Source organism: Nilaparvata lugens, chromosome 4, assembly GCF_014356525.2.
Source record: "Nilaparvata lugens isolate BPH chromosome 4, ASM1435652v1, whole genome shotgun sequence".
NCBI lineage: Eukaryota > Metazoa > Arthropoda > Insecta > Hemiptera > Delphacidae > Nilaparvata > Nilaparvata lugens.
The window spans coordinates 60,633,493-60,658,852 of NC_052507.1; the positions used below are offsets into that span (position 1 = coordinate 60,633,493).

The 25,360-nt window shown below is 33.5% G+C and overlaps 1 protein-coding gene across 13 annotated transcripts in view; it reads left to right on the forward strand.

Annotated features, from left to right (window-relative positions):
• Nucleotides 1-25,360, forward strand: part of LOC111052991 (RNA-binding protein Musashi homolog Rbp6) — a 276,734-nt gene that overhangs the window by 185,038 nt on the left and 66,336 nt on the right. For 2 of the 13 annotated variants that reach the window (XM_039426066.1, XM_039426077.1), the window contains exon 1: nt 21,365-21,531. The exons of 6 other annotated variants lie outside the window; for them this stretch is intronic. Coding sequence is in view for 1 of the 7 variants with exons in the window: in XM_022339821.2 (XP_022195513.2) it covers nt 2,217-2,232 (16 nt within the window). In the remaining 6 variants the exon portion in view is untranslated. Of the gene's footprint in view, nt 1-1,305; nt 2,233-21,324; nt 21,532-25,360 lie in introns of those variants that run through there. 5 more of the 13 variants (XM_022339821.2, XM_039426067.1, XM_039426071.1 and 2 more) reach the window with 5 other exon arrangements.

Below are 25,360 nucleotides of genomic sequence, written 5' to 3' on the forward strand. Positions count from 1 at the left end.
AACTTGATACTTCTGTGAGTAATTTGATGTAGAATTAGTTTGTGTGCACCATTTTTCAAAATAAATATAACTGTTTAAAATTGAGTCATTCTTTTTGAAACACTAGGTATTACATCCTTGTATCATACTCCTTTATTTTTCTCCTTCTTATATCATTCTCCTTCTTATTCTACATTTATATCTATGGTACTCGCTCACACCTTGTTTGAAATATTTTGTATTTATTCAACGGTATTTCAACCCTATTCATATCAACAATTTTCTGCTTTCCACCTGTAAATTCCTCATACGTCTATATGACTTCTGCATAGGTTAAAGAGTAGGGGATGGAACGAATAAATACAAGATTTACTTGATGTACAGGATGTGAAATACATCGAGTTAAGAATTACTGGAGTCATTGTTACAAAACAGTAACCTATTTAGTAGTATAGAAGAAAGATAGAGGTATCTTTCATGATTGGTCTATGCAGGGTCTGGGTTTACACTTTCATTATTTGTCTATGGTGTGGATAGCAGACTGGAGTTATTAAGCTTTAGACCACTACTCTCTTTAATAAGGTAAGCATTCCTTACAGATAACTACAATACTAAACTTATTCAAACAATTTGGAATTGATTTCACTATAGGCTACACAAATCCCCATATTGATCCCCAGAACACCAGATGTTTGGACGTAGAAACGAATTACTATCAAAACAATTGAATTTGATCGTTAAGAAAATACAGAACATAAACTGTGGTAGTTCTGGAAGTGATTCAAAATAATTATAGTAGGCTAATACTTTCAATATTTGAAAAGTACGCATCGTAAGTAAGTATCAAAAAGAATAGAAAGAATGAGTGCTGAAAATATAACTATATCAATAACAATAAATAGAATATATAGTGTGCTTAAGAAATATAAGCATATAAATAAAAATAGGAAGGATATAGGAATAGTGTGAATCGAGCTACTCGAGTCTTAGTTCCAGCTACACACAGAAATACAGTATATAGGCGTATTCCAGGGCTTGTTGTATATAGATATATGTATGAGATTGTAGTATGGTGTCCAGAAACTGAGAACAGCAGCAAGCTCCAGTCATCCAGTCCTGTCTGCTGGTTCAAGCGCCGACCGCCGACCAGACGTCTTCAAGTTCACTCTGAAAAAGGAAGGTCGGCCAACTCCCCCCTCACTCAATCAATTTCTCTCTCTTACTCTAGCATTTCCTCTTACTCTATCTCTCATTTTCTCTCTCTCGCTCTGCTCGCAGACTCTCTCCAAGGAGCAGGTCTTGGAGAGCAAATCTCGGCTCAAATCAGTCGAATCGTGCCGGCGGAGTGGCCAGTAACGCAGCAACCGCTCCAGTTTCACAGCCGAGTCCGAATAACAGTCTGCCGGTGCTTTTTGCCTTTCCTGTCAGCCTTTTTCGACACAAAAACCGCGGTCTCTAGCGGAATGCGAAGGTTAAGAGCGCCGTTCTTTGTTTTACAGTCGTCGTGTTGCTGCTGCTTCTGAAGCCTGCAAACAAACGTGCGGACAGAAGTTGTTGTGTTTCGTCGATTTTTCAAAGTCGTTACGGTTTGCTTGCTAGAGCTCGATACAGCTTTTAGTTTATTTTACTGTGGAATTGCGGTCCAGTGTTGAAAACTCGTCTAGTTTCAGTTATTTTTTTGAAGGATCGTTTGTTACAGTAATTCAAACTTGGTGAAATATATTTTAAAACCTTAGCATTCGAAAACTTTGGGTCAAGCATCTGGCCAACCGTTTCAAAGTTCGTTCAGTACACAGACCCCTGTTTTCAGCTTCGAGTTCGTTTCTCTTATTAAAAAAAAAAATCCCCTAAATTCTGTCACTGTTTTGAAAATGTTACTTTGACAAAAACTGGTCAACTTCTAAATTATCGGGTCAACACGTTTAATGGATGCTTGCGTTGATTAAAAATTCACTTGTGAATAAAAAGTTTCTGTTCTATCAAGTTCACAGATTATTAGTTGTATACATTGAATACACGAATTTTGATAGTGTGGAATATTCTACTGGTAACTGGAAGAAGTTGGATTCAATTCGTTTGATCATCTGACGAGTGGATATTTAACGAGTATCGAACATTTTTTCGAACTGTCTCATACATGAAGATAGTGGCAGATTTGAAATAAGCATAAATATTATTCATCATATACTTTCTACGTATACCTTTGGATTACGGTGTTTCATAAGAGGAGCACCTGTATGTTTTTATTGAAAGGTGAGTCCTCCTTTATATTTTTTCATTATACTAAATTTCACATTTCCTTACTTGAGCTGTAGCACATAGTGAGATGCGCATGGTATTTCTTCAAATATTGTTCCAGCATTTCAATTTATTAATGAGAATGGAAGCATTTTGGAACGTTATCACAATTTTTGAAACAAATAGCTCACGTTAGAATGAATTTTATATATATTATCGTGTTTAATTTGTAGGCCTACTGAACACAGTATGCGTACTTCTAGTACCGACAATTTACACTTAGTAGTTTTATTCCGTGTTTATTTTGATGTGTAGTTTTTTTGTGCATCATATGAACAGATTTGGAACTAGAAATTGAGAAAAATTCACGAGAAAATTTCTTACCTCAAAAAAGCAAGGTTCCAAACTACAATCGGTTTCTAGGTTGCTTTCTAACCCAAATTCAATTTTAATTTCGGTCCCCAACGATCTTTAGTTCTTCTCCTTTTTCGGCAACAAGGAAAGCCCGGATTGAAAAATCAAATCAGTCCAATATAACAGCCTTCATAGCCACGAACATTAAATAGTCAAGGAGACAACTAATACATAAGCAACTATAATAGAGCAACAACTTTTCTATCGATTTATCGCTCACTTACTTTTCACCGTTATTATTGTAAAGGTTAATTGCGATAAAACTAATTGAAACCGGTTTTGCGCCAACGTTTGACAACTTATTAGAGCATTGAGTTCTTTATAAATGGCATGGAGTCAAATGAAACTCAAATACTGTATCTTATTTCTTTCGTCGATTAGATTAAGTTATCTCATGAACTGAACCAGATAATTCATCAATATCTGTGATATTTTGACAATTTTATAGCCCAGTGAAATATTATTGAAAATTATATCATCCAACAAACGGTATAATTTATTATCATAGAATATCCTTTAAACCTAGGCATAACTGACTGGATCGCTTTTGGCTCCTCACATAATTATTATATAATAATGACAAAGCCTATTGTATAAAATGTTTTCTTAATGGCCAATAAAGTATTCTATTTTAAACACGAATTTGTGCTCAATCCAGTGATTATTATTAAAAACTAAAATATTACATAAAAACTATTACTACACTGAAAACTACATTATTTGAATAAAGGAGCTTTGAATCACCCACTATCTACTTAGCTACTGACATCTACCGACAAATTCAGGAAACGCCATGAGAATAGTTGTTGACCAATCAGAAAGGAGTAGGCGGAGCTTGATTGGATTTGAGTAGGAGTTATACCTACTTCACCCAGCACTTACTGCCATCTACCCGCTGCCGGCAGTCTTCAGAGACGTGTTTCGAATAATATTGCTCTTGAATAACCAGCTAGGAGAGAGTTCGGCAGTGTGAACATCATAATCATGTTTGGATAGTCTTCACAATCTTTATTTACTCATGAATAAAGAATAACGAAATAGATTTGCTGTGAGTTGAGAGAAGAAAGCTAGTGTGACAATATTCATTGAAAATATATTTTCATAACAGACCGACTCCTCATGACAATTTGCATAATCTTCATCATTTATAATTGAAACAATGAATATTGTTACACTAGCATAATGCATCATAATCATGTACACATCTCTTAACGTATGTTAGCATAGGTAGTATCATATGCTACTCTATTTGTCTACGTTTCTCATCATTTCACAAATTTCACTTTTTTCGCATCTAATTCAAGTCTTTTCGTTTCGTTACCAGCAGGCGCCAGTCATCCCTTGTTTATCACACATTGTTTTTCGGTGTCTCTGCTCCGTCGTAAATTCGGGCCAAGTGAACTCAGTTCGTTACCAACAGCTTTCACTGTTTTCCCAGGATGAAAAATAGGCGTCAGACCAGACTCGTGTGAGTCATAAAGTCTCTTACATTCGAAACTTGGCTTTTCCGGTTTCCCATATACTTTCTCAGAGCATTTCCCTTTTGTCAATCCATATTCCTATCCTAGGATACCTTCCGAGTCTATTCCCCATTCTTTCTCTGTTGACTTCTGTTCTTGTTCCACCTATCTTGGGCTCATTTTCCTCAAATTAGGAAATTTCAGTTTTCAGTATTCTTTGGAATCTACTCTCTATCCTATTCTTTCACCTATCTATGAAATCCAAGGAGTCTATTACCCTCCTTTCTTCCTTGATTTTTGTTCTTCTTATCCCCATCTTTGGTTCAATTTCATCAAATTAGGAAAAAGAATGTATTTTAGTTTTCAGTATCCTTTGGAATCTATTCTCTATCCTCTTCTTCCTTACATCTATCACCCAGTTTCATCATAATACTGGATCAAATTCTATACTGCAATTGTCTAACTCAAAACCTATTTCTTATCCATCACTTGTATCCATCTTATTTATCCTCTCATCTTCTATACATTTTTAACAAATACAAAATCAAATGCTGCTTTCCAATTCTTTCTCTGCTCTCATTTCTATCAGTATATTTTTATTTTTGTTCCATTATTCTTTATCATCTCATCCTCACGTTTTTTTACATCCCCATCGAATTAAGGAATCAAATTGTCGTTCCTCAATCTACTCCTTTCAAGGAATAAGTGATTTGCATGCAAACACGCGAAATGTAGTCTTTCGAAGTAGAGCAAAGTCTTCAATTGTATCTTATCAAAGCTGTGTTATTGCTTTTGATAGACTTATTTTGGACTCAAAAATCGATATTGCTGTAATGAGTTTTGGAATGAAGAGATGAAGTTGTTTGTTTTCGCGACTTCTGTAATGTGTGCTCTTCAATGCTTATGTGGATTTTCTTGAAGTCTCGATCGAATTGATTTCGGATTCCGTGATATCTACATCCAAAACAGAGACAACATAATTGAAATGGGAAGGAATGACACGAATAGGCCAAGACGCAAGAGAATTGAATGTTATCACAAAAGAAATTTCAAATAGTATCGATGCAACATGTTGTGACCACAGATCAACAGCTTTTTATATAAGTAGGCACACATCATATTATAAGAGGGCAATTCAAAGCTTGTTCTCTACAAAGCTGACTTTCTTATTCCCTTTTTCCCATACATGACATTTTTCATGTATCCTTCAAATTATTTCATTTTTCAAAATTTACAGTCCAAGTTATGAACCTAGACACCAGTACAGTATATACAAGATCCAGCACGATATCAATCTGTTCTCAATCAATCAATCACTCACTTTATCAATCTGTTCTCACTTTATTAATCTGTTCTCCAAGACTCCAAGCATTTTATCCACTTCCAGCTATGTTCAATCATCATGAAATTGACAAAACTTTCAGAAACATGTATCGTATCGTACTATTCTATGATAGGTCGAAAATGAGATGAAGTAAGTTCAATACTTCTCATGGATAGGTATTGGATGTGGATATTCAATATTACTGAGAATCATAACAGTTATTGACAGACCATTTTGAATGAACGTTACTTTTGCAAAACAAAGATTTAGATATCTGCAGAAAAATTGAATAGGTAGCATTTCCCTCTGGAATCATGACAAGTATGAGGCAATCTGGAAAACGACAGAAATTCCAGAGCTCCACAGCAGAAAAATGGCGAAAAAGCTTTTCCAGCTCAAAGGAAAACGTTTTTCCGATATTAGACATCCCGCTGTGAAATGATTACTTACATAATATGAAACATATTGAAGAGTCGTATTGTTTGTGAGTTATAGAAATTTACTCGTAACAAGTGGAGAGCTTACAAGCATGTTACTGAGGCTCTTACTGAGTGAGTCAGAGGGGAATATTGGTATGGATGAGAATTCATACAGCTTCAACAAGATTTAATAAATGCCAATGATAACTCCAATATTACTCACATTTCAGTCATTATAATCAAAATTTTCTTGAACATCATGCTCTTTTGTGATTCACATTGATTCTTTTATGATAGGAATTTCAAGAAAGACTCATGCTGATAAATTCAGAAATAGTACTTCAGTTTATGATAAAACTCGTACTTCCAAAACTTATTTTTTCCGTCTTGATGGATTACAAATTGATAAAAGTATTAACAATTTGTTCAATGAATTACAAATTGGCAAAATTATAAAAAATTGATTTTGCAGATAGTTGTCAATTTTTAATTAATTCATCTACAGATTGATAAATCTGTTCATGGTTGGATAATTTATGATTCGTGGTTGAGAAGGGAGTTTGTCGCATCTGCTATATTCATCACAGTGTTTCAATGAGATGGCAGAACATTAAAGGCAGAATAAACTCACAAAGGCAAATAAAGGCAGAAACAACTCAAATAAACTTGGATCACCAACTATACTACGAACTGTACAAAAATGTCTTCTAGTATGCCTACCATCAAAGAAAAAGCTATAATAATCACTCTTCTTTCACGTTCTTTGCTAATACTATGAGATGTTCCAATGAACGTTTCAGAATGTTTCAATGAGATGGCAGAACATAGGCAGAATGAGACTAAAAATTTGGGTTACATACGTACTGTACAAAAATGTTTTCTACTATGCCTAACACCAAAGAAAAAACTACAACAATAAACTTCTTTCACGTTCTCTAATACTATGAAAATGCGAATGGCTTATCATTTAAGAAGTACCATTTCAAATATAAGTATTTAAAATATAAGTTTTTCGTGAATTTAAATGAGAAATTAACTCGAGTAGGGTAACTCATATCGTTTCTTACTGTTGTCTGTTGAATGATGACTTGGAAAATGAGATCTTCTTCGACTTAGTTTGAAATTGAAGTCTGTGTTGCTACGCTGTACAGAAAGTAAACATGGCGACCACTGAGAACTTATGATGAAGCTGCTAGGCAAGGAAGAAAGGAGAGCTGAGAAAACAAAGAGGGCTGATGCTGATGCAGTCATGACTCTTGTTTTGATAAGCGGAAAGTTTTGCGGCCTAGACACAACTGCGATGCTACTGAATTAATTTGGCAAGACTGGTCTGCCTGCCGAGCGGAGCATGCTGTTTTAAAGTGAGGAGGGTGTTAGGGGTGGGTGGGATGAATTTGAGGAGGAATCTTGGAAGAGTTGGGTGAATTTGAGGAGAAAGATCAGTGAAGGGAAAGGAAGTGGTCGAGGAAAGAGAGAGTTAGTAGATGGTTTTCTAAGGTGAAGTTGGTGAATATCGGGAGAGGTTGAGTGAGAGGTCTTTGGGGAGGATTAGGGAATGAGAAGAAAAAGGAGAAGGAGGAGGAGTGGGAGGAGGAGGAGGAGGAGAGGAGGAATAGGAGAAGGAGGAGAAGAAGAAAAATAGTGGAAAGGGGAATAAAAGAAGAAGATGAAGGGAGAAAAGAGGAAAGGATGAGGATGAAAAAGTTCTAAGAGGAAAAAGGAAAATAGAGGAGAAAGTGGTGATTAAGATGGAAGGCGAAAGGAGGATGTGAATCAGATTCTTTTTAGATGAGAGAGTGGAACTTGATAAGTATAAGATATGTGTGAGACAGAAAGAAGAATATGTGAGGAGAAGGAGGAGGATAAAGAGAAGAAGAGGAAGAAGAGGAGTAGTGATTGTGGATAGCAATGTCATCAGAAATTATCAGATAGTTTTCTGAGGCAAGATAGGTGAGATTATAAAGTAAAAAAACGTATTTTTGAGAAATATCAGAGAAATTGAGGAAGAATTTGATAAGAAAATATATGACAAAATGTATAGATGAGGTGTATTTGTGTAAGATGAGGCGTGGTTAAGAAGTATGAATTTGAAGACCCTTTTTTAGATAAATATGATTTTGAAAAGGAGAATCATAAATTCAATAAGAAGTTTAAGTACAAGTGAGAAATTTGGAGAAGTGGAAGGTTAAAAAGTTAGGTTATGAGAAGGAGAAACGGCAGTAGAAGGAAAAGAAGATACACAAGAAGGAAGAGGAGGAAAGGGCGACTATGGCTCGCGTGTATTTGAGGAGAGAAGAGCATAAATTTGCAGAAAATAGGATGAGGCTGAAGAGAAGTTGGAAGGTGGGGGAGGGGAGCAAGAGGAGGAGGTGAGGTCGGAGGCGAAGTTTCGTGGAGGTCCAGGGTGCGTTCAACGATCACGAACACTTTAAGGCGTCCCGGAAGAAAGTTTCAACACAGCGTGCTACCAGCGATAGTCGGCGACTTAAAAAGTTGCAGCTGAAACGTCAGCTATTGTGAGATCCACTTCAAACTGGCAGCATTCCTTATAAATAACAGTGATGCTACCCATTCAATCAATGCTGTCTCCTGGCCATGTTAGCTAGGTAAGCTGGAGGTAGATTCACTTTAAATTGTCAGCATTCCTCATGAATAACATCAATGCGACCCATCCAACCAATGCTGTCACCTGACCCTGCTAGCTAGGTAGGCTAGAGGTAGATTCACTTCATACGGTCAGCATTTCTTATTGCATCATCATACTATAATAATTATAGATAATTATTACGATATTTATCTCGGGCCACTCCCGTGTTTCGGATGGACACGTTAAGCCGTCGGTCCCGGCTGCCTAAAAAGCAGTTGTTAGGTCATGTCAGAGGCCCTGAAATTGATCAGTTGCGACCTGAAAACTCTGACACCAGACCTGAGCCAGCCAGGTCACTCGATATTATTATTTTTTTTTTTACTATAAGTAAGTACTATAATAATTTTTAGGATGAGATGTACTCTAAACTGTCAGCAATAGTCGAATGGGAAGCTTTGGAGTTATTTAGTAAGGATGATGACAGTTTTATGTGAAACTTACTATATTTAGGCAAGACACCCGTTAAGATAGTCAAGATTCAAACAATTGAAAGGCAACTGATATCAAATCATAGCTGAGTCATTGAAGTGGAAGGACAAACGGTTGCTGAATTGTGGTCGTAAAAGAGGAGGACATTTGAAAGGAAATTTAGAATCGGAAAGAGAAGGTTCCTGGAGGAGTTGGAGGAGAAAGAGAGGGAGATTAAATCAAGGGAGTAGGAGACGAAATAAGTAAATGAGAAAAAAGAAAAAAATGAGAAAGGAGGGGGGAGGAGGAGAGTGATGGTAGACAAGTAGGAGAGGGGAGGAGTCAAATAATTAAGGATTATAGATAAAAGGACAAAGGACTAAGGATAAAGGACTAATTTATAAGATAAATAAGTAATAATTATGAACAAAAATTGGGAAGAAGAAAACTGAGTGATTAAGTAAACAAAGTAACAGCTAAGATAGAAATACACAGACAGAGTGAAGGAATAACTGATGGAATCCAAAGATGAGAAGAGGATGAAGGTGAAAGGAAACAGAAAGAGAAAGGTAAAGAAGAGGATGAAAAAGTAGGAGCAGAAGGAGAACAAGGAGAGTAAAAGATCAAAGAACGTACAATGGAGTAGAAACAAGAAAATAATAATTATGATTCGGGAGAGCATGAAGACGAGAGGATGAAGAAGAGTAATAGAAGGAGAAAAACAAGAATGAGCAAGATATGGTAGAGGATGAAGAAGAGTAATAGAAGGAGAAAAAGAAGAATGAGCAGAATATGATAGAATTAGAATAAAAAGTGTAGGAACACAGGGCAAATGAGGAAACACAAGAGAAAAACATGGATCATAAGTGGAAGAAAAAGTGAAGATTACAAAATAAGCAGAATAAGATTAAGAAGAAAGGATCAAACAAAAGTGGTAAGTGGAGATTGATAAAGTCAGATGCTCAGAAAGCGAATAAGAATGAGGAGAAAACAATGGAATAAGGAGATTGAAAGTGGAAGGAGAAGGAAAACAGAATAAGGCACGCAGCAGAGATAAAGAACAAGTACAATACAAGGCAGCAAGATAACATTGAAAGAGCAAGCGCACCATTCATTTACTGTATTTCAAAAGAGATTAAAACTTGGGACGCTTCTTCTCTCCTCCTCACAGTTTACAACTTTGACAGTCTAAAAAGATAAGTTGTGCTCTGAGAAGCACAGAAGCAGCATGACAAGCCGGGTTGCTGGGCTCAAATAATGCCTTCTCGACTTAGAATGGATTATTTCACTCTACAGGTTGTATGGAAACAATACAAACTGAAATTCTCTGAAAGTCATCCACGAAAACTGTCAGGCTGGGTTAGAATTTGGGTGATCCAAATCTAACGAAGGAGGGATGATTTTCGAGATGTTGTACTACTTGAAGCTTTTCCAATAACAACTTCTACTATAGTGAGGTCTACGTTATAAAGACAGTGGAGAAAGATAGGAGAACAGCGTTACCAATAAATTCTCTGCATTGCCACTGCCTTCTATGGAGGATATCTGATATACCGGTATATCTGATGTGATATTAACTGTTAATTTCTGATAAAAATGATCAAGTAGGCCCTGTATTTTATTCGTCAAGAAACTATATTCTTCAATAATGTAGCGCAATCTACTTTTTCGGATCATAGCGGATATAATTAGAATGTTTATAAATAAATAAATAATGATAGCAACACCATTTATAATCAAATACTGCCATTATAAAGTGGACCTCACTATATCAATAACACCAGATTCAGTTGGAAAGTTAGAGGAATATTAAATTCCAACTTTTCTTATTGTTACTTGAGGTAATATCAAGTTTATAAACTGTTAATATTCCATAGAGGAATTGATTTCTTTGTGATAATGAAAGTATAAATAATAGGGTCCCTCACACTAGCATTAGAAAGTACGGTGAGTGACAAGTGGAACTAGTCTACTAAAGTGTGAATACTCCCATAAGTAACAATGTGCTCCTATTTCTGCCTAGCAAATGACAGAAAATCATTGGAAAGTATGGCTTAATATAATGAATTTTTATCTGAGTCTGAGTGGTTTCCTCCACTGCAAACCACCTGTTGAACATTGATTTTTCTGATTTAACACTGAATTTAAAGCTCTGAAGATTTTACAGAGCTTTAAGGCTGTGCAAAAGCTGAAAATAAACTTTCTACTCGTGATATTTTTCAAAGTTTTTTGATTTGTATATCATTAAGCTATCAAAATGAAAATGTTTTCTCAGGAAAACATTTTTTTTCCGATCATTACTTTTTGACATATGAGCGCCTAAAGTTTACATTTTTGGCGCAGAACATTTCAAATTCAGTAAGAGATAGATCCATGAGATTTAGAGGATAGATTTTTCATGGTATTGTTGATCTAGTAAAACAAAAATTTTCTGAAAATATCCATTTTTAAGATAGTTATTCAATTCACTAAAAATAACCAAACATAAGTTTTTGTTGAGTTATTTTTGTTAATTTTTGGTAAATTGAATAACTTTTTCAAAAATTGATATTTTCGGAAAATTTTTGTTTCACTAGATCAACAATACCATGGAGAATCCGTCCTCTAAATCTCATAGATTTATATCTTACAGAATTTGAAATGTTCTGTCCCAAAAATTCAAACTTCAGGCGCTCATATCTCAAAAAGTAATGATTGGAAAAAAATGTTTTTCTAAGAAAACTTTTTCATTTTGATAGCTTAATGATATACGAATCGAAAAACTTTGAAAAATATCACGAGTAGGAAGTTTATTTTTAGCCTTTGCACACCCTTAAGACTGGCTACTGACGGTAATACATGCATGTACATGCATATCATGCACATACACATTTTCATCACGCATGTTTTATCATCCGCGAAAGGCTTCTAACATAAGAATGAACAACCAATACCAATAGCAATAAATAAATTACTGGAAAATCACAAATTATAATGATAGAAAAATAATTTGACCTCAAATAGAGCAGCGAAGAAAAAATAAACAACAGAAAATCGGTGATGCAAAAAGCCTTTCGGTATGATGACGCAACAATGTATAATGTCATGTGTATCATGCATGTCCTACCGTTAAAAGCCAGCCAAAGAGATTAGACATGAATAATAAACTATCAATTGGAATTGAAAGCACCATGGTTTCCTAATTAAGATTGATTCACCTAGCATGAATCAAGCCAAACTATATTAAATACCAGCTTAATTTCTATCGAAATAGTAGTATCAATATTATCCATGTTCCAGAGATATTGAGATCAATGATAATATTTTTTACTTTTTTGTGACAGATACTACACACAGTTGAAGAAATAGACCAACAGTGGAAATAACAAATCAGTAAAAATAATAATGTACCTTTGTGTTTTGAATTGAATCTTCCATAAAAAAATCCACGAAATATACTGAGTGATAGAGATTTTAGCTCAGGTCAAGCAGCAGTGGAGTTGGGAAGCGGTGATGGGGTCTCCAGGGGGGTTTAAAGGGGTTCAAGAGCAATCAATCAATAAGCGTATCTTATCAAAGAGTAATCAAGAGATGCCAATTTCGCTTGATAATTGGAAAATGATTGAACGCTGACACGTTTGTGCTCACTGCTGATTCTCTTCTCCAAATCTCTTTCTCTTCTCTAAATTGTAACTCTACTCTATAACGAGATGCGATATTCATTAAATCGATAAATAATATGTTTCATTTTTGACATTCATTACAACGTTTCGTCAACTGGAAGTGATTAGAAAAGCGATTTGTTCCAAAAATTGATTCTCAAAGCACAAAGTGTTGGACAAGAGGTGATTCAATATTTTGTCCACTTTTCGAATGATTGGAGCTCAATAATTTGTTGATATTTCCACTGGAGTTTATCGGCTTGGATACAGTAAATATTCATTCGTTGATTCCCGACAAAGGGTTGTCATTGCAGATTAAGGGTTGTAGAGGACAATAGGGTTGTATCTGTGCTTTCATGCATGCATTTTAGCTGCATTTAGGTTGAAATCAGAGATAAGTCATAGAAGAACAGTAGAATATGATAGATTTTTTGATAGTGGAAAGATAAACAAGAATAGAATTTTTGAAAAACTCCTATTTTACTAAAAACACTCCACTTATATAGGCTAATTCTGTTCAAATTAATAAAAACAATATAAAAACTTGTAGTACCCTTTATTAAAAATTTTAAAATATTTTAACGACTAGTTTCGACCAGTCATAGAAGAACAGTAGAATATGATAGATTTTTTGATAGTGAAAGATAAACAAGAATAGAATATTTTAAAAACTCCTATTTTACTAAAAACACTCCACTTATATAGGCTAATTCTGTTTAAATTAATAAAAACAATATAAAAACTTGTAGTACCCTTTATTAAAAATTTTAAAATATTTTAACGACTAGTTTCGACCAGTCATAGAAGAACAATAAAATATGATAAATTTTTTGATAGTGGAAAGATAAACAAGAATAGAATTTTTGAAAAACTCCTATTTTACTAAAAACACTCCACTTATATAGGCTAATTCTGTTCAAATTAATAAAAACAATTTTAAAATATTTTAACGACTAGTTTCGACCATAGGTAATTTTCAACTTAAAATAATAATAATAGTTTTATATTTCAGCTTGTAAATGACCTATGGTCGAAACTAGTCGTTAAAAATTTTAAAATTTTTAATAAAGGGTACTACAAGTTTTTATACTGTTTTTCCTATTTTACTGTATACCTAGGCCTATAAATTATACTTTTTCTCTGCTGCTCTATAGGCTACTCGTTTATTCAGATTTTCAACACAGCAAACTTATTACTACTAAAAATTACACCTACCATAATTTGTAAATTATAACCTTGGAGCACATATTCGATGAACATAATAATTTGCATGATTATTGCGTTTTTATTTAGAGCAACGAGTAGGAGTCTTAAGCAGCGGAAGTGTAGCTCACTTCACTGGACATTGCAAACCAAGTTAGTTGTTGGATAGACTCCAGCCAAGGCCTCACTACACTGACTAAGAACTATCTTATATACTTGTATATACTCTTACTAACACACTATGAGTGAACTTTGGTATAACTGTAGATACTCTGATACCGTCCAGCAGTACTGTAGTGAGGTCTTGCAATACTTCAATGTCCACTAAGAGGTGAACTGGAGTCAATTGAACTCTGAAAACTAGTTTAGCAGCAAGCTCTTGATAATACCATACATATAGCCGCCGCCAGGCTCAAATAAAAAACGTATCCAGCGTACCGCACACTTTAGTCAGAATCAATAAATACTGTCAGCACTGGTTGAACGGGAAGCATTGATGATATTCGAAAGGAAAGCAGACAGTTTGAAATGAATGTACATACTCTGAGTAGGCCTTTCTCTTGAGCGAAATCGCTAAATGCCAATCGAACATGTGTGAGCAACAAAATTGATCCAGCTATAATAATCGCGCTCTATGATATAATGGGATTCCCTGTAAATTATCAACATTGCTAGAATGAGAAGCATTGATAGAGGGATGGAGTATTATGCCAGTTTGTGTCTCACTCTACCAGACTTCACTTTTGAAGGTAGCGCCTTTTCGGTCAGATAGTTGGTGAAAATAATTTATCGATCTCCATGGTTGCTAGTTATTGATAAATATCACAGTTACTACCAATGTACCCAGAATACATTGTCCTTAAAATACAATATATTCTAGGTACCTTGGTTACTACCACAGCAGGCTAGGGTAAAAAAATGTTCAGGGGCGATAACCTAGAGGGAAAACTATTTTGTTGAACTCAATTGAGAATTGCTTTCAATAGCTTGTTGATTGAGAATATTGGTTGAAAGGAATTTATCATGACGGGATTTGATTGGAATCAGTTTTTTAACAATGTATAGTTATGTGTTTCGTTTTGTAATGTTTCTGAATTCTATTCCATATTGAATCAGTTAACAAGAAAATTGTTAAGGCTAGGTGGATAAATATTTGTCAGTTTTCATTGAACTGTATTTGTAGTGATGGGATTTGATTGGAATCAGTTATTTTCAACTATTTACTATCGTTGTCACTTCAGAATACTTATTCTAATTTTTATTCCATATTTTAAGTTCTACAGAAAAATTGTTCTGTGGGTACTTAGCTACAAAGAAAATATTTGGTTGTAACACAATCTTAATGGAAAGGTAAAGGTTTTGATTAGTTTTGACTTGAATCAGTAATTACAACGATCTAATGAAAGTGTCATTTCATAATGTTAATGTTATTCATTTCATAATCATGTTCTACAGTAGAAGGCAAGATTTTTTTTGTGATCAGTTGAAGGTTTTTTTTCAATTTTAAGGTTTACTCGTCATACTACAATCATAATATAATTATGACATTGAAGGAAAAACTAGGCTTAGCCTGGACTATTTCTCTTCAAAAACTTTGATAAAAAGTTAACGTTGTCCAAAGGTTGAGGTTTACTCTTATAATAATTCAAAGTTGTGTAGTGCAGTTTTTGTACATATAAAATTCCATAATACCTATTACGCAACAGCTTCAATGCATATGATAATAGATTGTCACTCAATAGTTGAATCCATTCTTGATTTGATTCAATTGAATTGGGTTTATTCAAGTCTTCATACAGGATTCAACTTATATTTATTGATCCATGATGATAAAACTCTATCACACAAAATAGTCTATTCTATCAGTTAGTTGAACATCACAGAGTTTTTTTTACATAAACTGGAAAAAATATTCTATAAGGTCATAGGTTGCTTGAAACATGCTCGATGTTAATTTGTACATTTCTTACTCAATAATACATTGCAATGGATCTCCTTCAATAGCCATAATGCAAACGTAATAAGCATCTGTGTTGGCACCTATATTTAGTATCTTATGTAGTATGCATCTTTCAGTGTATATTACAGGTTACAGACATTATAATAATTTATTCATTGTTTACATTAATCATAATGTGTATTATTTCAGAATAACTGCGTACCTATCTTGAATCAATGAATGAATGGATGAAAAAATAATTCCTCCCAATAAAACTTGTATAAAGTCATAAAATTCAATGTTTATCATGACATGGAATTTATTTCAAGACAAATAGTCTGTTCTCTATAATTTCACTAAATATTCCATCAATAATAATGTCAGTCACTGAATATTTACTACTTGGTAATGTTGTTTAGTATATTTCGCAATGCTATAATACGCAAAGGTCAATGTTTTGAGTAAATGTTGAATAATGGAAAGATTTTGAATCTATAGAAACATCCACTTGACTTGATATTTTTTTATTGGAGTGAAAAAATAAATGTTTTGTGGTATAGGCTAGCTAACTGGGGAAAAATAATTTTTATTTTGATAGAGTCTATTTCAAGTGAAATAGTGAATGAATTTGTTGTTTCTTCAGTGGGTTTAGTAGGTTTTCTTATTCAAAGTCAACGTAGATGTTCTGTATGAATGCAGAATAATGAAATATTCATGTCAATAAAAAAGTTTTATCAGTTGCAAGAGAATAATATGTTATTCTGTCTTTCTATCAATTCAATTCTTTCTCTGTAAGGAATTTAAATCACTAGACTTTGACTACTAGTAGGATTATCAAATGAACAAAAATGGAAGTATTTAAATATTTTAAGAACCAACTCTCCTAGGAATGAGAAAAGCCATAAATTCGAGGTAACATCAGTTCAGTTTTGAGTGCTTGTGAAACGGGATGTTCTAGCCATCATAATCCAAAGCTTCTCTTGTATAAATATCAGTGCATTTGTGTTGAATGTTATGTTATGCTTTCAAGTAATGGAAATGCCTAGCTTTATTGAGATGGCGGCTAGAATCATAACATCACTAGGACTGTCTCACTCAACCATTTTATTTCTTGTTCCATGGTCTGATGCGTCGCACATAACATGTTTCTCCACATAATGTTATTGGAGTATCTTCAACTCCATTTTTCTCTCTATTCCTTCGGATTTTCTGTTCCTATCTGTTCATCCTAGTGTAAGAATAGCTCGAATTAATATCATTACAACACATGACTTTTCAACAAAATACAAGCTATAAAAATGTGTTATTAGTTTCAATGTTGAGTTATTGAGATTTTTTCAATACATCATCGATTATGTATGATTTTGTAATGTTGATTTTCCTGTTATTGTACAATTCTTTGAATGAATATATTTTTCTATTTCATTCCACAATATATTCCCCTAATGAGAGATTTGAATTACTTTTAATATCGAGGCTCAGGTTAATATGAGGGATGCATAATTTCAAATATGGAATCCAAGGCTTTTTAGATTTCTATGCATGAATTGTGATAAATATTGATATTTTTACTGACTTTCTACTAAAATATCGTGTTGTTTTCTCTAAAACTGTATTTTGTATGTCTGAAGTATTTGACGTTGACCATGCATTTTTTTAAGAGTGTCCTATGTCAAGTGGAAATTGGAATTTTTTAAGTGAAAAGTGAAATCTTAACCTTATTCTTTTTTGAAACTTTTATTTGTGAAAATTTTGGAGAAGACAGTTTTTGGCTATGCCTGTTGTCTTCTCCCAATCATATTATAAATTATAATTATGATTTGTGATTGCCAATGAAATAAATAAATAAAGCATGGTATATTTCTATTTGAAGAATAATGATGATTAATTGAAATACAATAACTGTAATAATGTCCATTGCTCCTTAATTGTAATAAAAAATATCAATCAACTATTTCAATGATTGATTTTATTCAGAATTTATTGATTCATTTATTCCATATTTTATATATTTTGAAATGGCACCATTAGGTATTAGAAGAAAACCTATATTGTCCTTTCTCCCTAGCCTATTCCCTAGCCTATATAATAAAACAATCTTAAGCAATCAATCGATTAATTAAACAATAAAACAATCATGTATAAGTTTTCTCTGCCCTGACCATTGTGGAAAATCAGATCACCAAAATACTAAGAGACAAAGTTCATGGAAAGGATTATTTATCACAGACCACCACAGTACCTACTACCTACATCTACAGGACTACACAACACAACAGTTAGGAGAGTCATGAACAGGAAGATAAGTCCCAAGTACTTCACTCGCCCACTAAGCCCACACACTTGTGCTCAGTGCCAAATAAAAGTGAACTAAGTAAGGCAAGCAAATTGAATTATGGGTGTACTTACATCCAGCTGTTATCTCACTCGCAGAAAACTGGTATTATGTTATCTAAAATGATCCAATCTTTCCCTTGCCATGTGTATTCGCCATTATTATCTCCAAAAGATAAGCGCTATGAGAATAGATGATACACTTTAGAAGAGCGTGCACCGTTTCCTAAATAATAAGGATTAGATACCGTTTTATTAGATGGGTGATTCTTCCTACATGTATTTTACAATAGTCCTGTTTTTCTTCCTATGAAGAACTCTTATTTCTACTCTGTATTGGTTACCTTCTTCTACTCCTTCCCAATAGATTTGTTTACCAAAAATCTTATAAGAATTCATTCTTCAACTCTAGACATTCCTCTTTCAATAACAGTCCATAATTTTTTTCCTTTTTCATTCTCTTAAACTTCTCTCCTAGTTAGTTATATTATCTATCACTGCATTTATTTATTCTTGTAATATGGTACTTTCACATCATCTTTCTTAGAATTTTTGAACTGTCTCTATTCATCCTCTGCCCATTTTTGTAATATTATTCTATCAATTTCTCTATTTTCATTTGCATCTTAGATTATCCCATCCTTTTGTAATTCTGTAAAATATTTAGCCTACTTCTCTTTTCCACTCCTTATTCATTTATAATTTCAAAGTTATAAAAATTTGTATTCACGATTATTCATGTTCATCATTTTTTTATATTTATTTATAGTAGTGATCTTCTTTTACTAATTCAAATACATATCATTTTCTAAACTATATCTTCTTTTCTGGTCCAAACTTATCCACTATATTCTATAGTGAATTCTCTATTTCACCTACATTTTTATCTTCAATTTTTCTGTTCTCTTTTCCTTATCTATGTCTTCAGGTAGTAGATCTGGGTTTCTAGTAGTATAATTCTTACAATTATCCCCTTTCTCATATTAGCCCTGTCTTTTTTATTAATTCACCACTTTCCTCCATTTTATTTAACCAATTTTAATTTTTTTCTCTCCTAGTAATTTCTTCCATTAAAATTCTCCCAACTCAAATGAGTATCTTTTTTTCAAATTCTCTATTTACTTATCTTCATTTCTCTACATATCAGTAGAATTGTTTTACTATATCGGATATAGTTTATAATACGAGTATAATATGTAAATATAATATACAATTATGTAAATCACTGTGACTAATCCTGTAATTAATCATATCATTCAACATCAATATCTTATTTTTTCAATAATCATCAGTTATATATATTAATTTATATTTCCCTTTTCTACTCTTCCTTCCAATGTCTTTATCTCCACTTCTTGAAGAATCTTCCCCATACCGTCACCTCACTCCCCAAATAACTCCCTCAATGTCTCACTCTACATCTCCCTCCTCTCCTACATTTATTCCACTCTTTTTATCCAATAAAAATTTTAATTGATGGTTAGGGCAGATCAATACGAACATTGACAAACAACACTGTTATTCACTCTTCTCCACCAGTTTAAGATAGTAACAATGCACCGTATCTAAACTCTACACCAGTGTAAAAGTAGTAATGCACGATATCTAAAATAAAATAGAAGAACTGTCTCTTAGAAGGAGAAAATAGTATGTCCTAGAAGAAGATAGGAGAAATACATTCCAGACAAGAATAGGAGAACTATCTCATTGAAGAAGGAAGAATCATCTCCTAGAAGAAGTATCTCCTAGAAAAAGATACCAATTTATATTTTTGTATATCTTCCTCCAGATACCGTAGTACAGTATTGGAGTGCCGGTTAAAGCGCTTTATTTGGCGGAATATTATCCCTTATCATGCACTGCACACTACTGGCGGTGAACATAAAATGTAAAGTTAGTACAGATTCTTTACGTGTGCATTTCTCTTTCAGCGATTGTGTTTTCTGTTTTAGCACTGCTTTTATTGTGGCCTGGCACGAGAGTCACAATTGAGGCGTTAATATGCTTGCAACAGCATGCTTGTATGCTTTTTGCAGCTCTGCTCTAGTCCCTAAATGCTGTAAAAAGGTGAAAGGCGTCTCTACTCACACCATAGAATATCAACTGAATAATTGGACTGGAGTTATGAGCTAGAAGTTGGTGAGATCCCAACGAGGCAAATTATTGGAATGATGAAATGTATATTTTCAAATAAATTAATGAAAGTTGTGAATTCCTGCTTGTAACACCTTATTTTATATGTGTTTGTTACACAATTTCACTCATTTTTACTGTGTAAGCAGAGGTTGATGTTTGAACATTATTATCATCAATCATTGATTCAAATCATATTCATTTAGTACCATTTATTCTATTTGATACAGATTTTTGACTTTTGAATAAAATATTATTCATCTGCTTATTTTTGCATTGTCAATAAAGTTTTCTAATAGAATTTCACTCACAGCTTCGTCTGTTACTTTGCATATAAAATGCAAATATTTATTCATCTATCTATGATCAAAGTAGCCTACCAATAATTCACCTTTCTAAGTTTTTAAGAGTCTAAAATTATCATTATAACGTCAAATCATAGCCTGATTAAGTTGTGCACGATATGCTTGGAACAATATAATATTGAATAAATAAATAACTCTTTTATTCCACTTTTTTATTATATTTACATCTCCATTAATACAAGTTTCAAAAATCATATACAAACAATGTTCTGTATGCAATAATCAGCGTCTGTTGGGGAAGAATATAATTTTATAAGCCTAATATTATTTTTATTATCCAAAGCTTCCTATACGAGTATACCAAACCAGAAACTATAAAAATGCTGAAACTCAATGCATTTAGTGACTTATGGTGTCAATTGATAACACTCCAATAATTCTATTAACATAAGTTCATGATATCAGAATGACCTATATATTCATTTTATTCTACAAATCAAACCCGGAAAGTTACCGTATAGGCCTATCTTGATTTTTTTTACAATATCTCATAGTTTATTCACAGTAGGTACAAGGTATCTATTATAATAATAATATAATATTATATAATACTATTATTATATCTAACTACTTTCCAATTTGGTTCTTACTCGAGAATTTCCTATTAAAATTGAGTCGCTGATGAAAACGGTCACCCTTCAAATAGTAGTACTGAGCGCTCGTTACTGAGCCACTGTTTGCATGCTGCATACTCTTGCACAATAGCATAGTCACCCCTTCAAGTTACAACTATTGCCGATAGGTTGCACCACTTGCTTCGAAGTTGTCAATTTTCTTTGCTTGTTGTTTCTTCATCATTCTTCGCGTCATCACGTGAAACCAGCCGGTGTTGAGGTTATGGTATAGAAATGTTTACTTCAAATAAAACATTTTTTGTTGAGCTTACATTAAACTAGACAATTTTCTAGCATTAATACTACGAGATTCGAGTACAGTGAACGGTATTGTGTATTGAAAATTACAAAAGTGAAATAGCTAATACGGTACACTAACTTATTGCGACGAATTATCTTGTACAAAATATTGTGTAAGTATACCTGCATAAGCTACCTGTTGCCAGAGATAAGGGAATATCTAACTTCTTAGAGAAAAGGGAAGTACTAACTTCTCTCTGCTGTTGCTTTGGATAAAAATCCCAATCATTAAAAGTACCCCGTTTCTTGATTTTATTCAAAACTTTACTGCGATCAGATTTTTATTCTCACACACACACCTGTAGCCTAATCTGGGCGGCTAGTTTTAAAAGCTTTGCTACAGTCTAGCTATAAGTCTAAAACTGTAGGTACCTACGTAATTGTGAATTGTGAATGTTTAATAAAGTGCAATATTATTTTCTTTCCTGTTATTTTCGTTTTAATTGTAATGTTACACTATCAAATATATGTCATTAAGGCTCGTACTGGAGTTTGTCTGTGAGCCTTTCTATGTTTTTATGGAATAAATGAATAAATGTAATTTTTATAATTAAAATTTACAGTTCATGAAAAGCCTTAAAGCTTTTCTATCGCACTACTAAACTATAAGAAACCCTTGTTTCTTGTTGCCACAGTATGTATTTTGGGGCGAAGATTTATCGAATCTTGCAAGTTGCAACTCGCTAGATAAGTTTTCCAGTATTTGTATTTTTGTGTTATCTCATTTATTCGGGTCAAATTTACGTAATTCTGCTCATCCTCATGTGAGCTATCTATCATTGATTATTTGCATACAACACTAGAAATTTCCATCATTACGCGGTATCCTCACACTCGACAAGTTTAAAGTGAGAAGTTTGTGATTTATGACTGTGTTTTTGGAAGAGATGAATAATGATTCTAGTTGGTGGAGTCTTCAAAGCAGGAAAGGAGTTGTCGAGTCTTGGCTTTTTTGCAAGTTAGCTCCTTTGTTGAGTTGGCCGCGAGCTGAAGAATGATAAGCAAAGTTCTGAGTTGATATTAAGAGCAAGTTGGCTGTAAGTTGCTGCAAACTATTAAACTAGTCAGATTCACTTTCCTCAACTTCACGTATAAAGCTTCTTCAAAGTAGTATTCTAAGCCATTTAAGTTATATACCTTATCTTGGGGAGGTTTTGAATGGCATCCTAGAAGAAATGAGCCAGAGGACATATCCTATCTGGAAAATTGATCTTGGATCTTATAACCAACGAAAATATATAGGCAAATACACCTCATCATCATATTTAATAGCTTACGTTTACTGTGTTTTCCCGTTGGAAAGGTGACTTCTTGAGTCTACTATTTAGGTACTAGCTCGACTAATCACTGTACCAGTCATGAGCTTCATATTCACTTATCAGTGGCTCGAAACACACCTAAAACTGTGAATAATTTTCAATCACCTTACAATTATCAACGAACAAGTCTAGGGCCCATATGGGCATTATCCTTACAAAAATATTGTATTATGTTGAATTTTAATTACGGTAAGTTATTTGATGATTCAAAGCCACATTGAAAGATGACACTCATAAATATTGACACATAGTAGCCTAAATGTTATTGACATGGAACATAAATAGGTATATTCAGTATTGACTTCTGATATGACATTTCTGACAGTTCAGTCTTAAGAAATGTATTTAAACAATCCAGTTGATGTAGGCCTACTGAATACTATCCAACATGCATCTAGTGCAAAATATAGCTTTGTTCAAGTAGGTCTCCACCATTTTCAGCAAATATTTTATGCATAACTTCAAGTCCAAATAGCTCTGTCAAATAGCAATTTGATGACTAATGAGAATGACGATGATGAGAGACGAGAAAATCTACAGGTTCAGGGGGTTCCGAACTCAATAAGTAAGTCTTGACTCACTTTACAGATGTGGATAGAAAATGTCCCGACTGATAATACCAGGAGTATGTGTGAATCAAAAGCAAGTACCAGGATTGAGTAAAGCTATTCAGAGAGAAAGAGAGAGAGAGAGAGAGTAAATAGTGAAGAGTGTCATTTGACAAGAGATCGACATAGATTATGCCCCCTCTCCTTCCCTAAAGACAAAAGCTTTGCATGATTATGATAGCGACGATAGATAGCTTTCCTACGTCACAAAGCGCCACTGAACAGAAAAACGTCACATTTGAGCACACATTGAACCCGCCTCTAAGTTTCGAGCGCCCTTAGCACACACTACAGCATGGTTTCTGCTCTTTTCTGCACTATCAGCTGTTCAGCATCTTTGGGAGCAGAGTCCCTCATCCCTGCAATAGATTTGATTGCACAAAGCGAACACTTTAGCCTGCAGTTTAGATTCAATTTGCTAATGCAATTTGAATATGTGATCAACTAATTGTCATCAGATTAGTCTGGTATTGATCGACTCAACTGTTGAAACTATCTGTTGAAAGAGACTAGGGGCTTGTTTCAGACAACTAGTCATCATCCAATCATCACTGCACTTTGGGGATTGGATTAAATTAAATTAAACAACAGGTACCATCTCTTCCAGTACAAAAAATTGAATGGTTCAATATGCTTGAAGATGTTATACACTACCAAGATTTCAATAGTCTCATTCACGGCTATGATGATTATAATGTTTTACCTTTTCATGAAATCATCTTGAAACCTCTGATCTTCTCCTATTGCTTTGTGAATTATTGTGGTATTTAGTTGATAGAACAATTCCATCATCATAAAAGAGTTTTGCAACTAAGTATACATTGTATTATACAACTCTTCAAATATTTAAATACTTATTCAATCTCTTACAAACAGTAGAGCAAGCATTTTCACAGCGGAGAACTTGAAAAAAGACAAATAAAAGTCTGTAAAGGCAAGATAGGTAATAAACTTCCAACAGTAAAACGGTAACAAAAATAAGCTTACTTTCTTCTTCTAGGATACTGTAGGCTACCCAATCCTTTTCTATGATCAGCTGTTTCATTTTATAGTCCTTTCACTTTTTTCACTTCTACTTATGGATTGTTTACCGATTTTCAATTGTGTACAAAGTGGAATCAGGTAACTGTGTTTGAAATGATTATAGAGATTGAAAAACTGTGATAAAAAGCTTTGATAAAAAATAATAAATGAATACTTTCTGGAGTGTAATAAATAAATATCGAGTGTTCTGGATGTGTCAAATAGATAAAAGTAGCTCAGTACTACCACAGAATACAAATATAGCAATATAGAATTACTATTTACTATTAAAAAAATGCTATATACAATATAGCATTATAGAAGTTTTCTCTGGTACTACTCAAGAACTCAAGATACTACAAGAGCTACAATAAAGTGATAAGTCCACCTGAAGTATTAAAATTTGCCAAAATATCATTTATTATACTTTCAAAGACACACTATATTGCATTCCATTCTAACGTTTCTCGTAAATAACCTTGAAAAATTGCATTTTAACATTTTGCTTTAAATATATTTTCTAAGGTGCTACATGGGTACCCTACTGTCTATCACAGCAGAATAATATCGACGTGATTACTCTGTTGCATATCCATACTTTTTCACTGTTAAAATTAAACTTGAATTAAAAAAAAAACACTTTTGGAGTGAAATGCACTTACTTTTGTAGTACGTGCAAACTACAAAAGTAAGTGCATTTCACTCCAAAAGTGTTTTTTTAAATTCAAGTTTAGAATAATATCATTTCAGTTTTATGTTTTTCCTTGTACTAGGATATCTATAGTAACATTCAGTTTCAACTGTTGCGTTTTTAATAACAAGCCTTAAGCATGCCTTAAAAATAAATCACACCAACGCGTTTTCTCATTTAACTAATGCTGATAGTTCGAAGTAAACAATCTCTATATAGATAGGCCTACTATCACAAACAAAATAATATAGGAGTAGTAGACCTACATTCTCCGTTATCCTGTAATAGGTCTACTTCATAA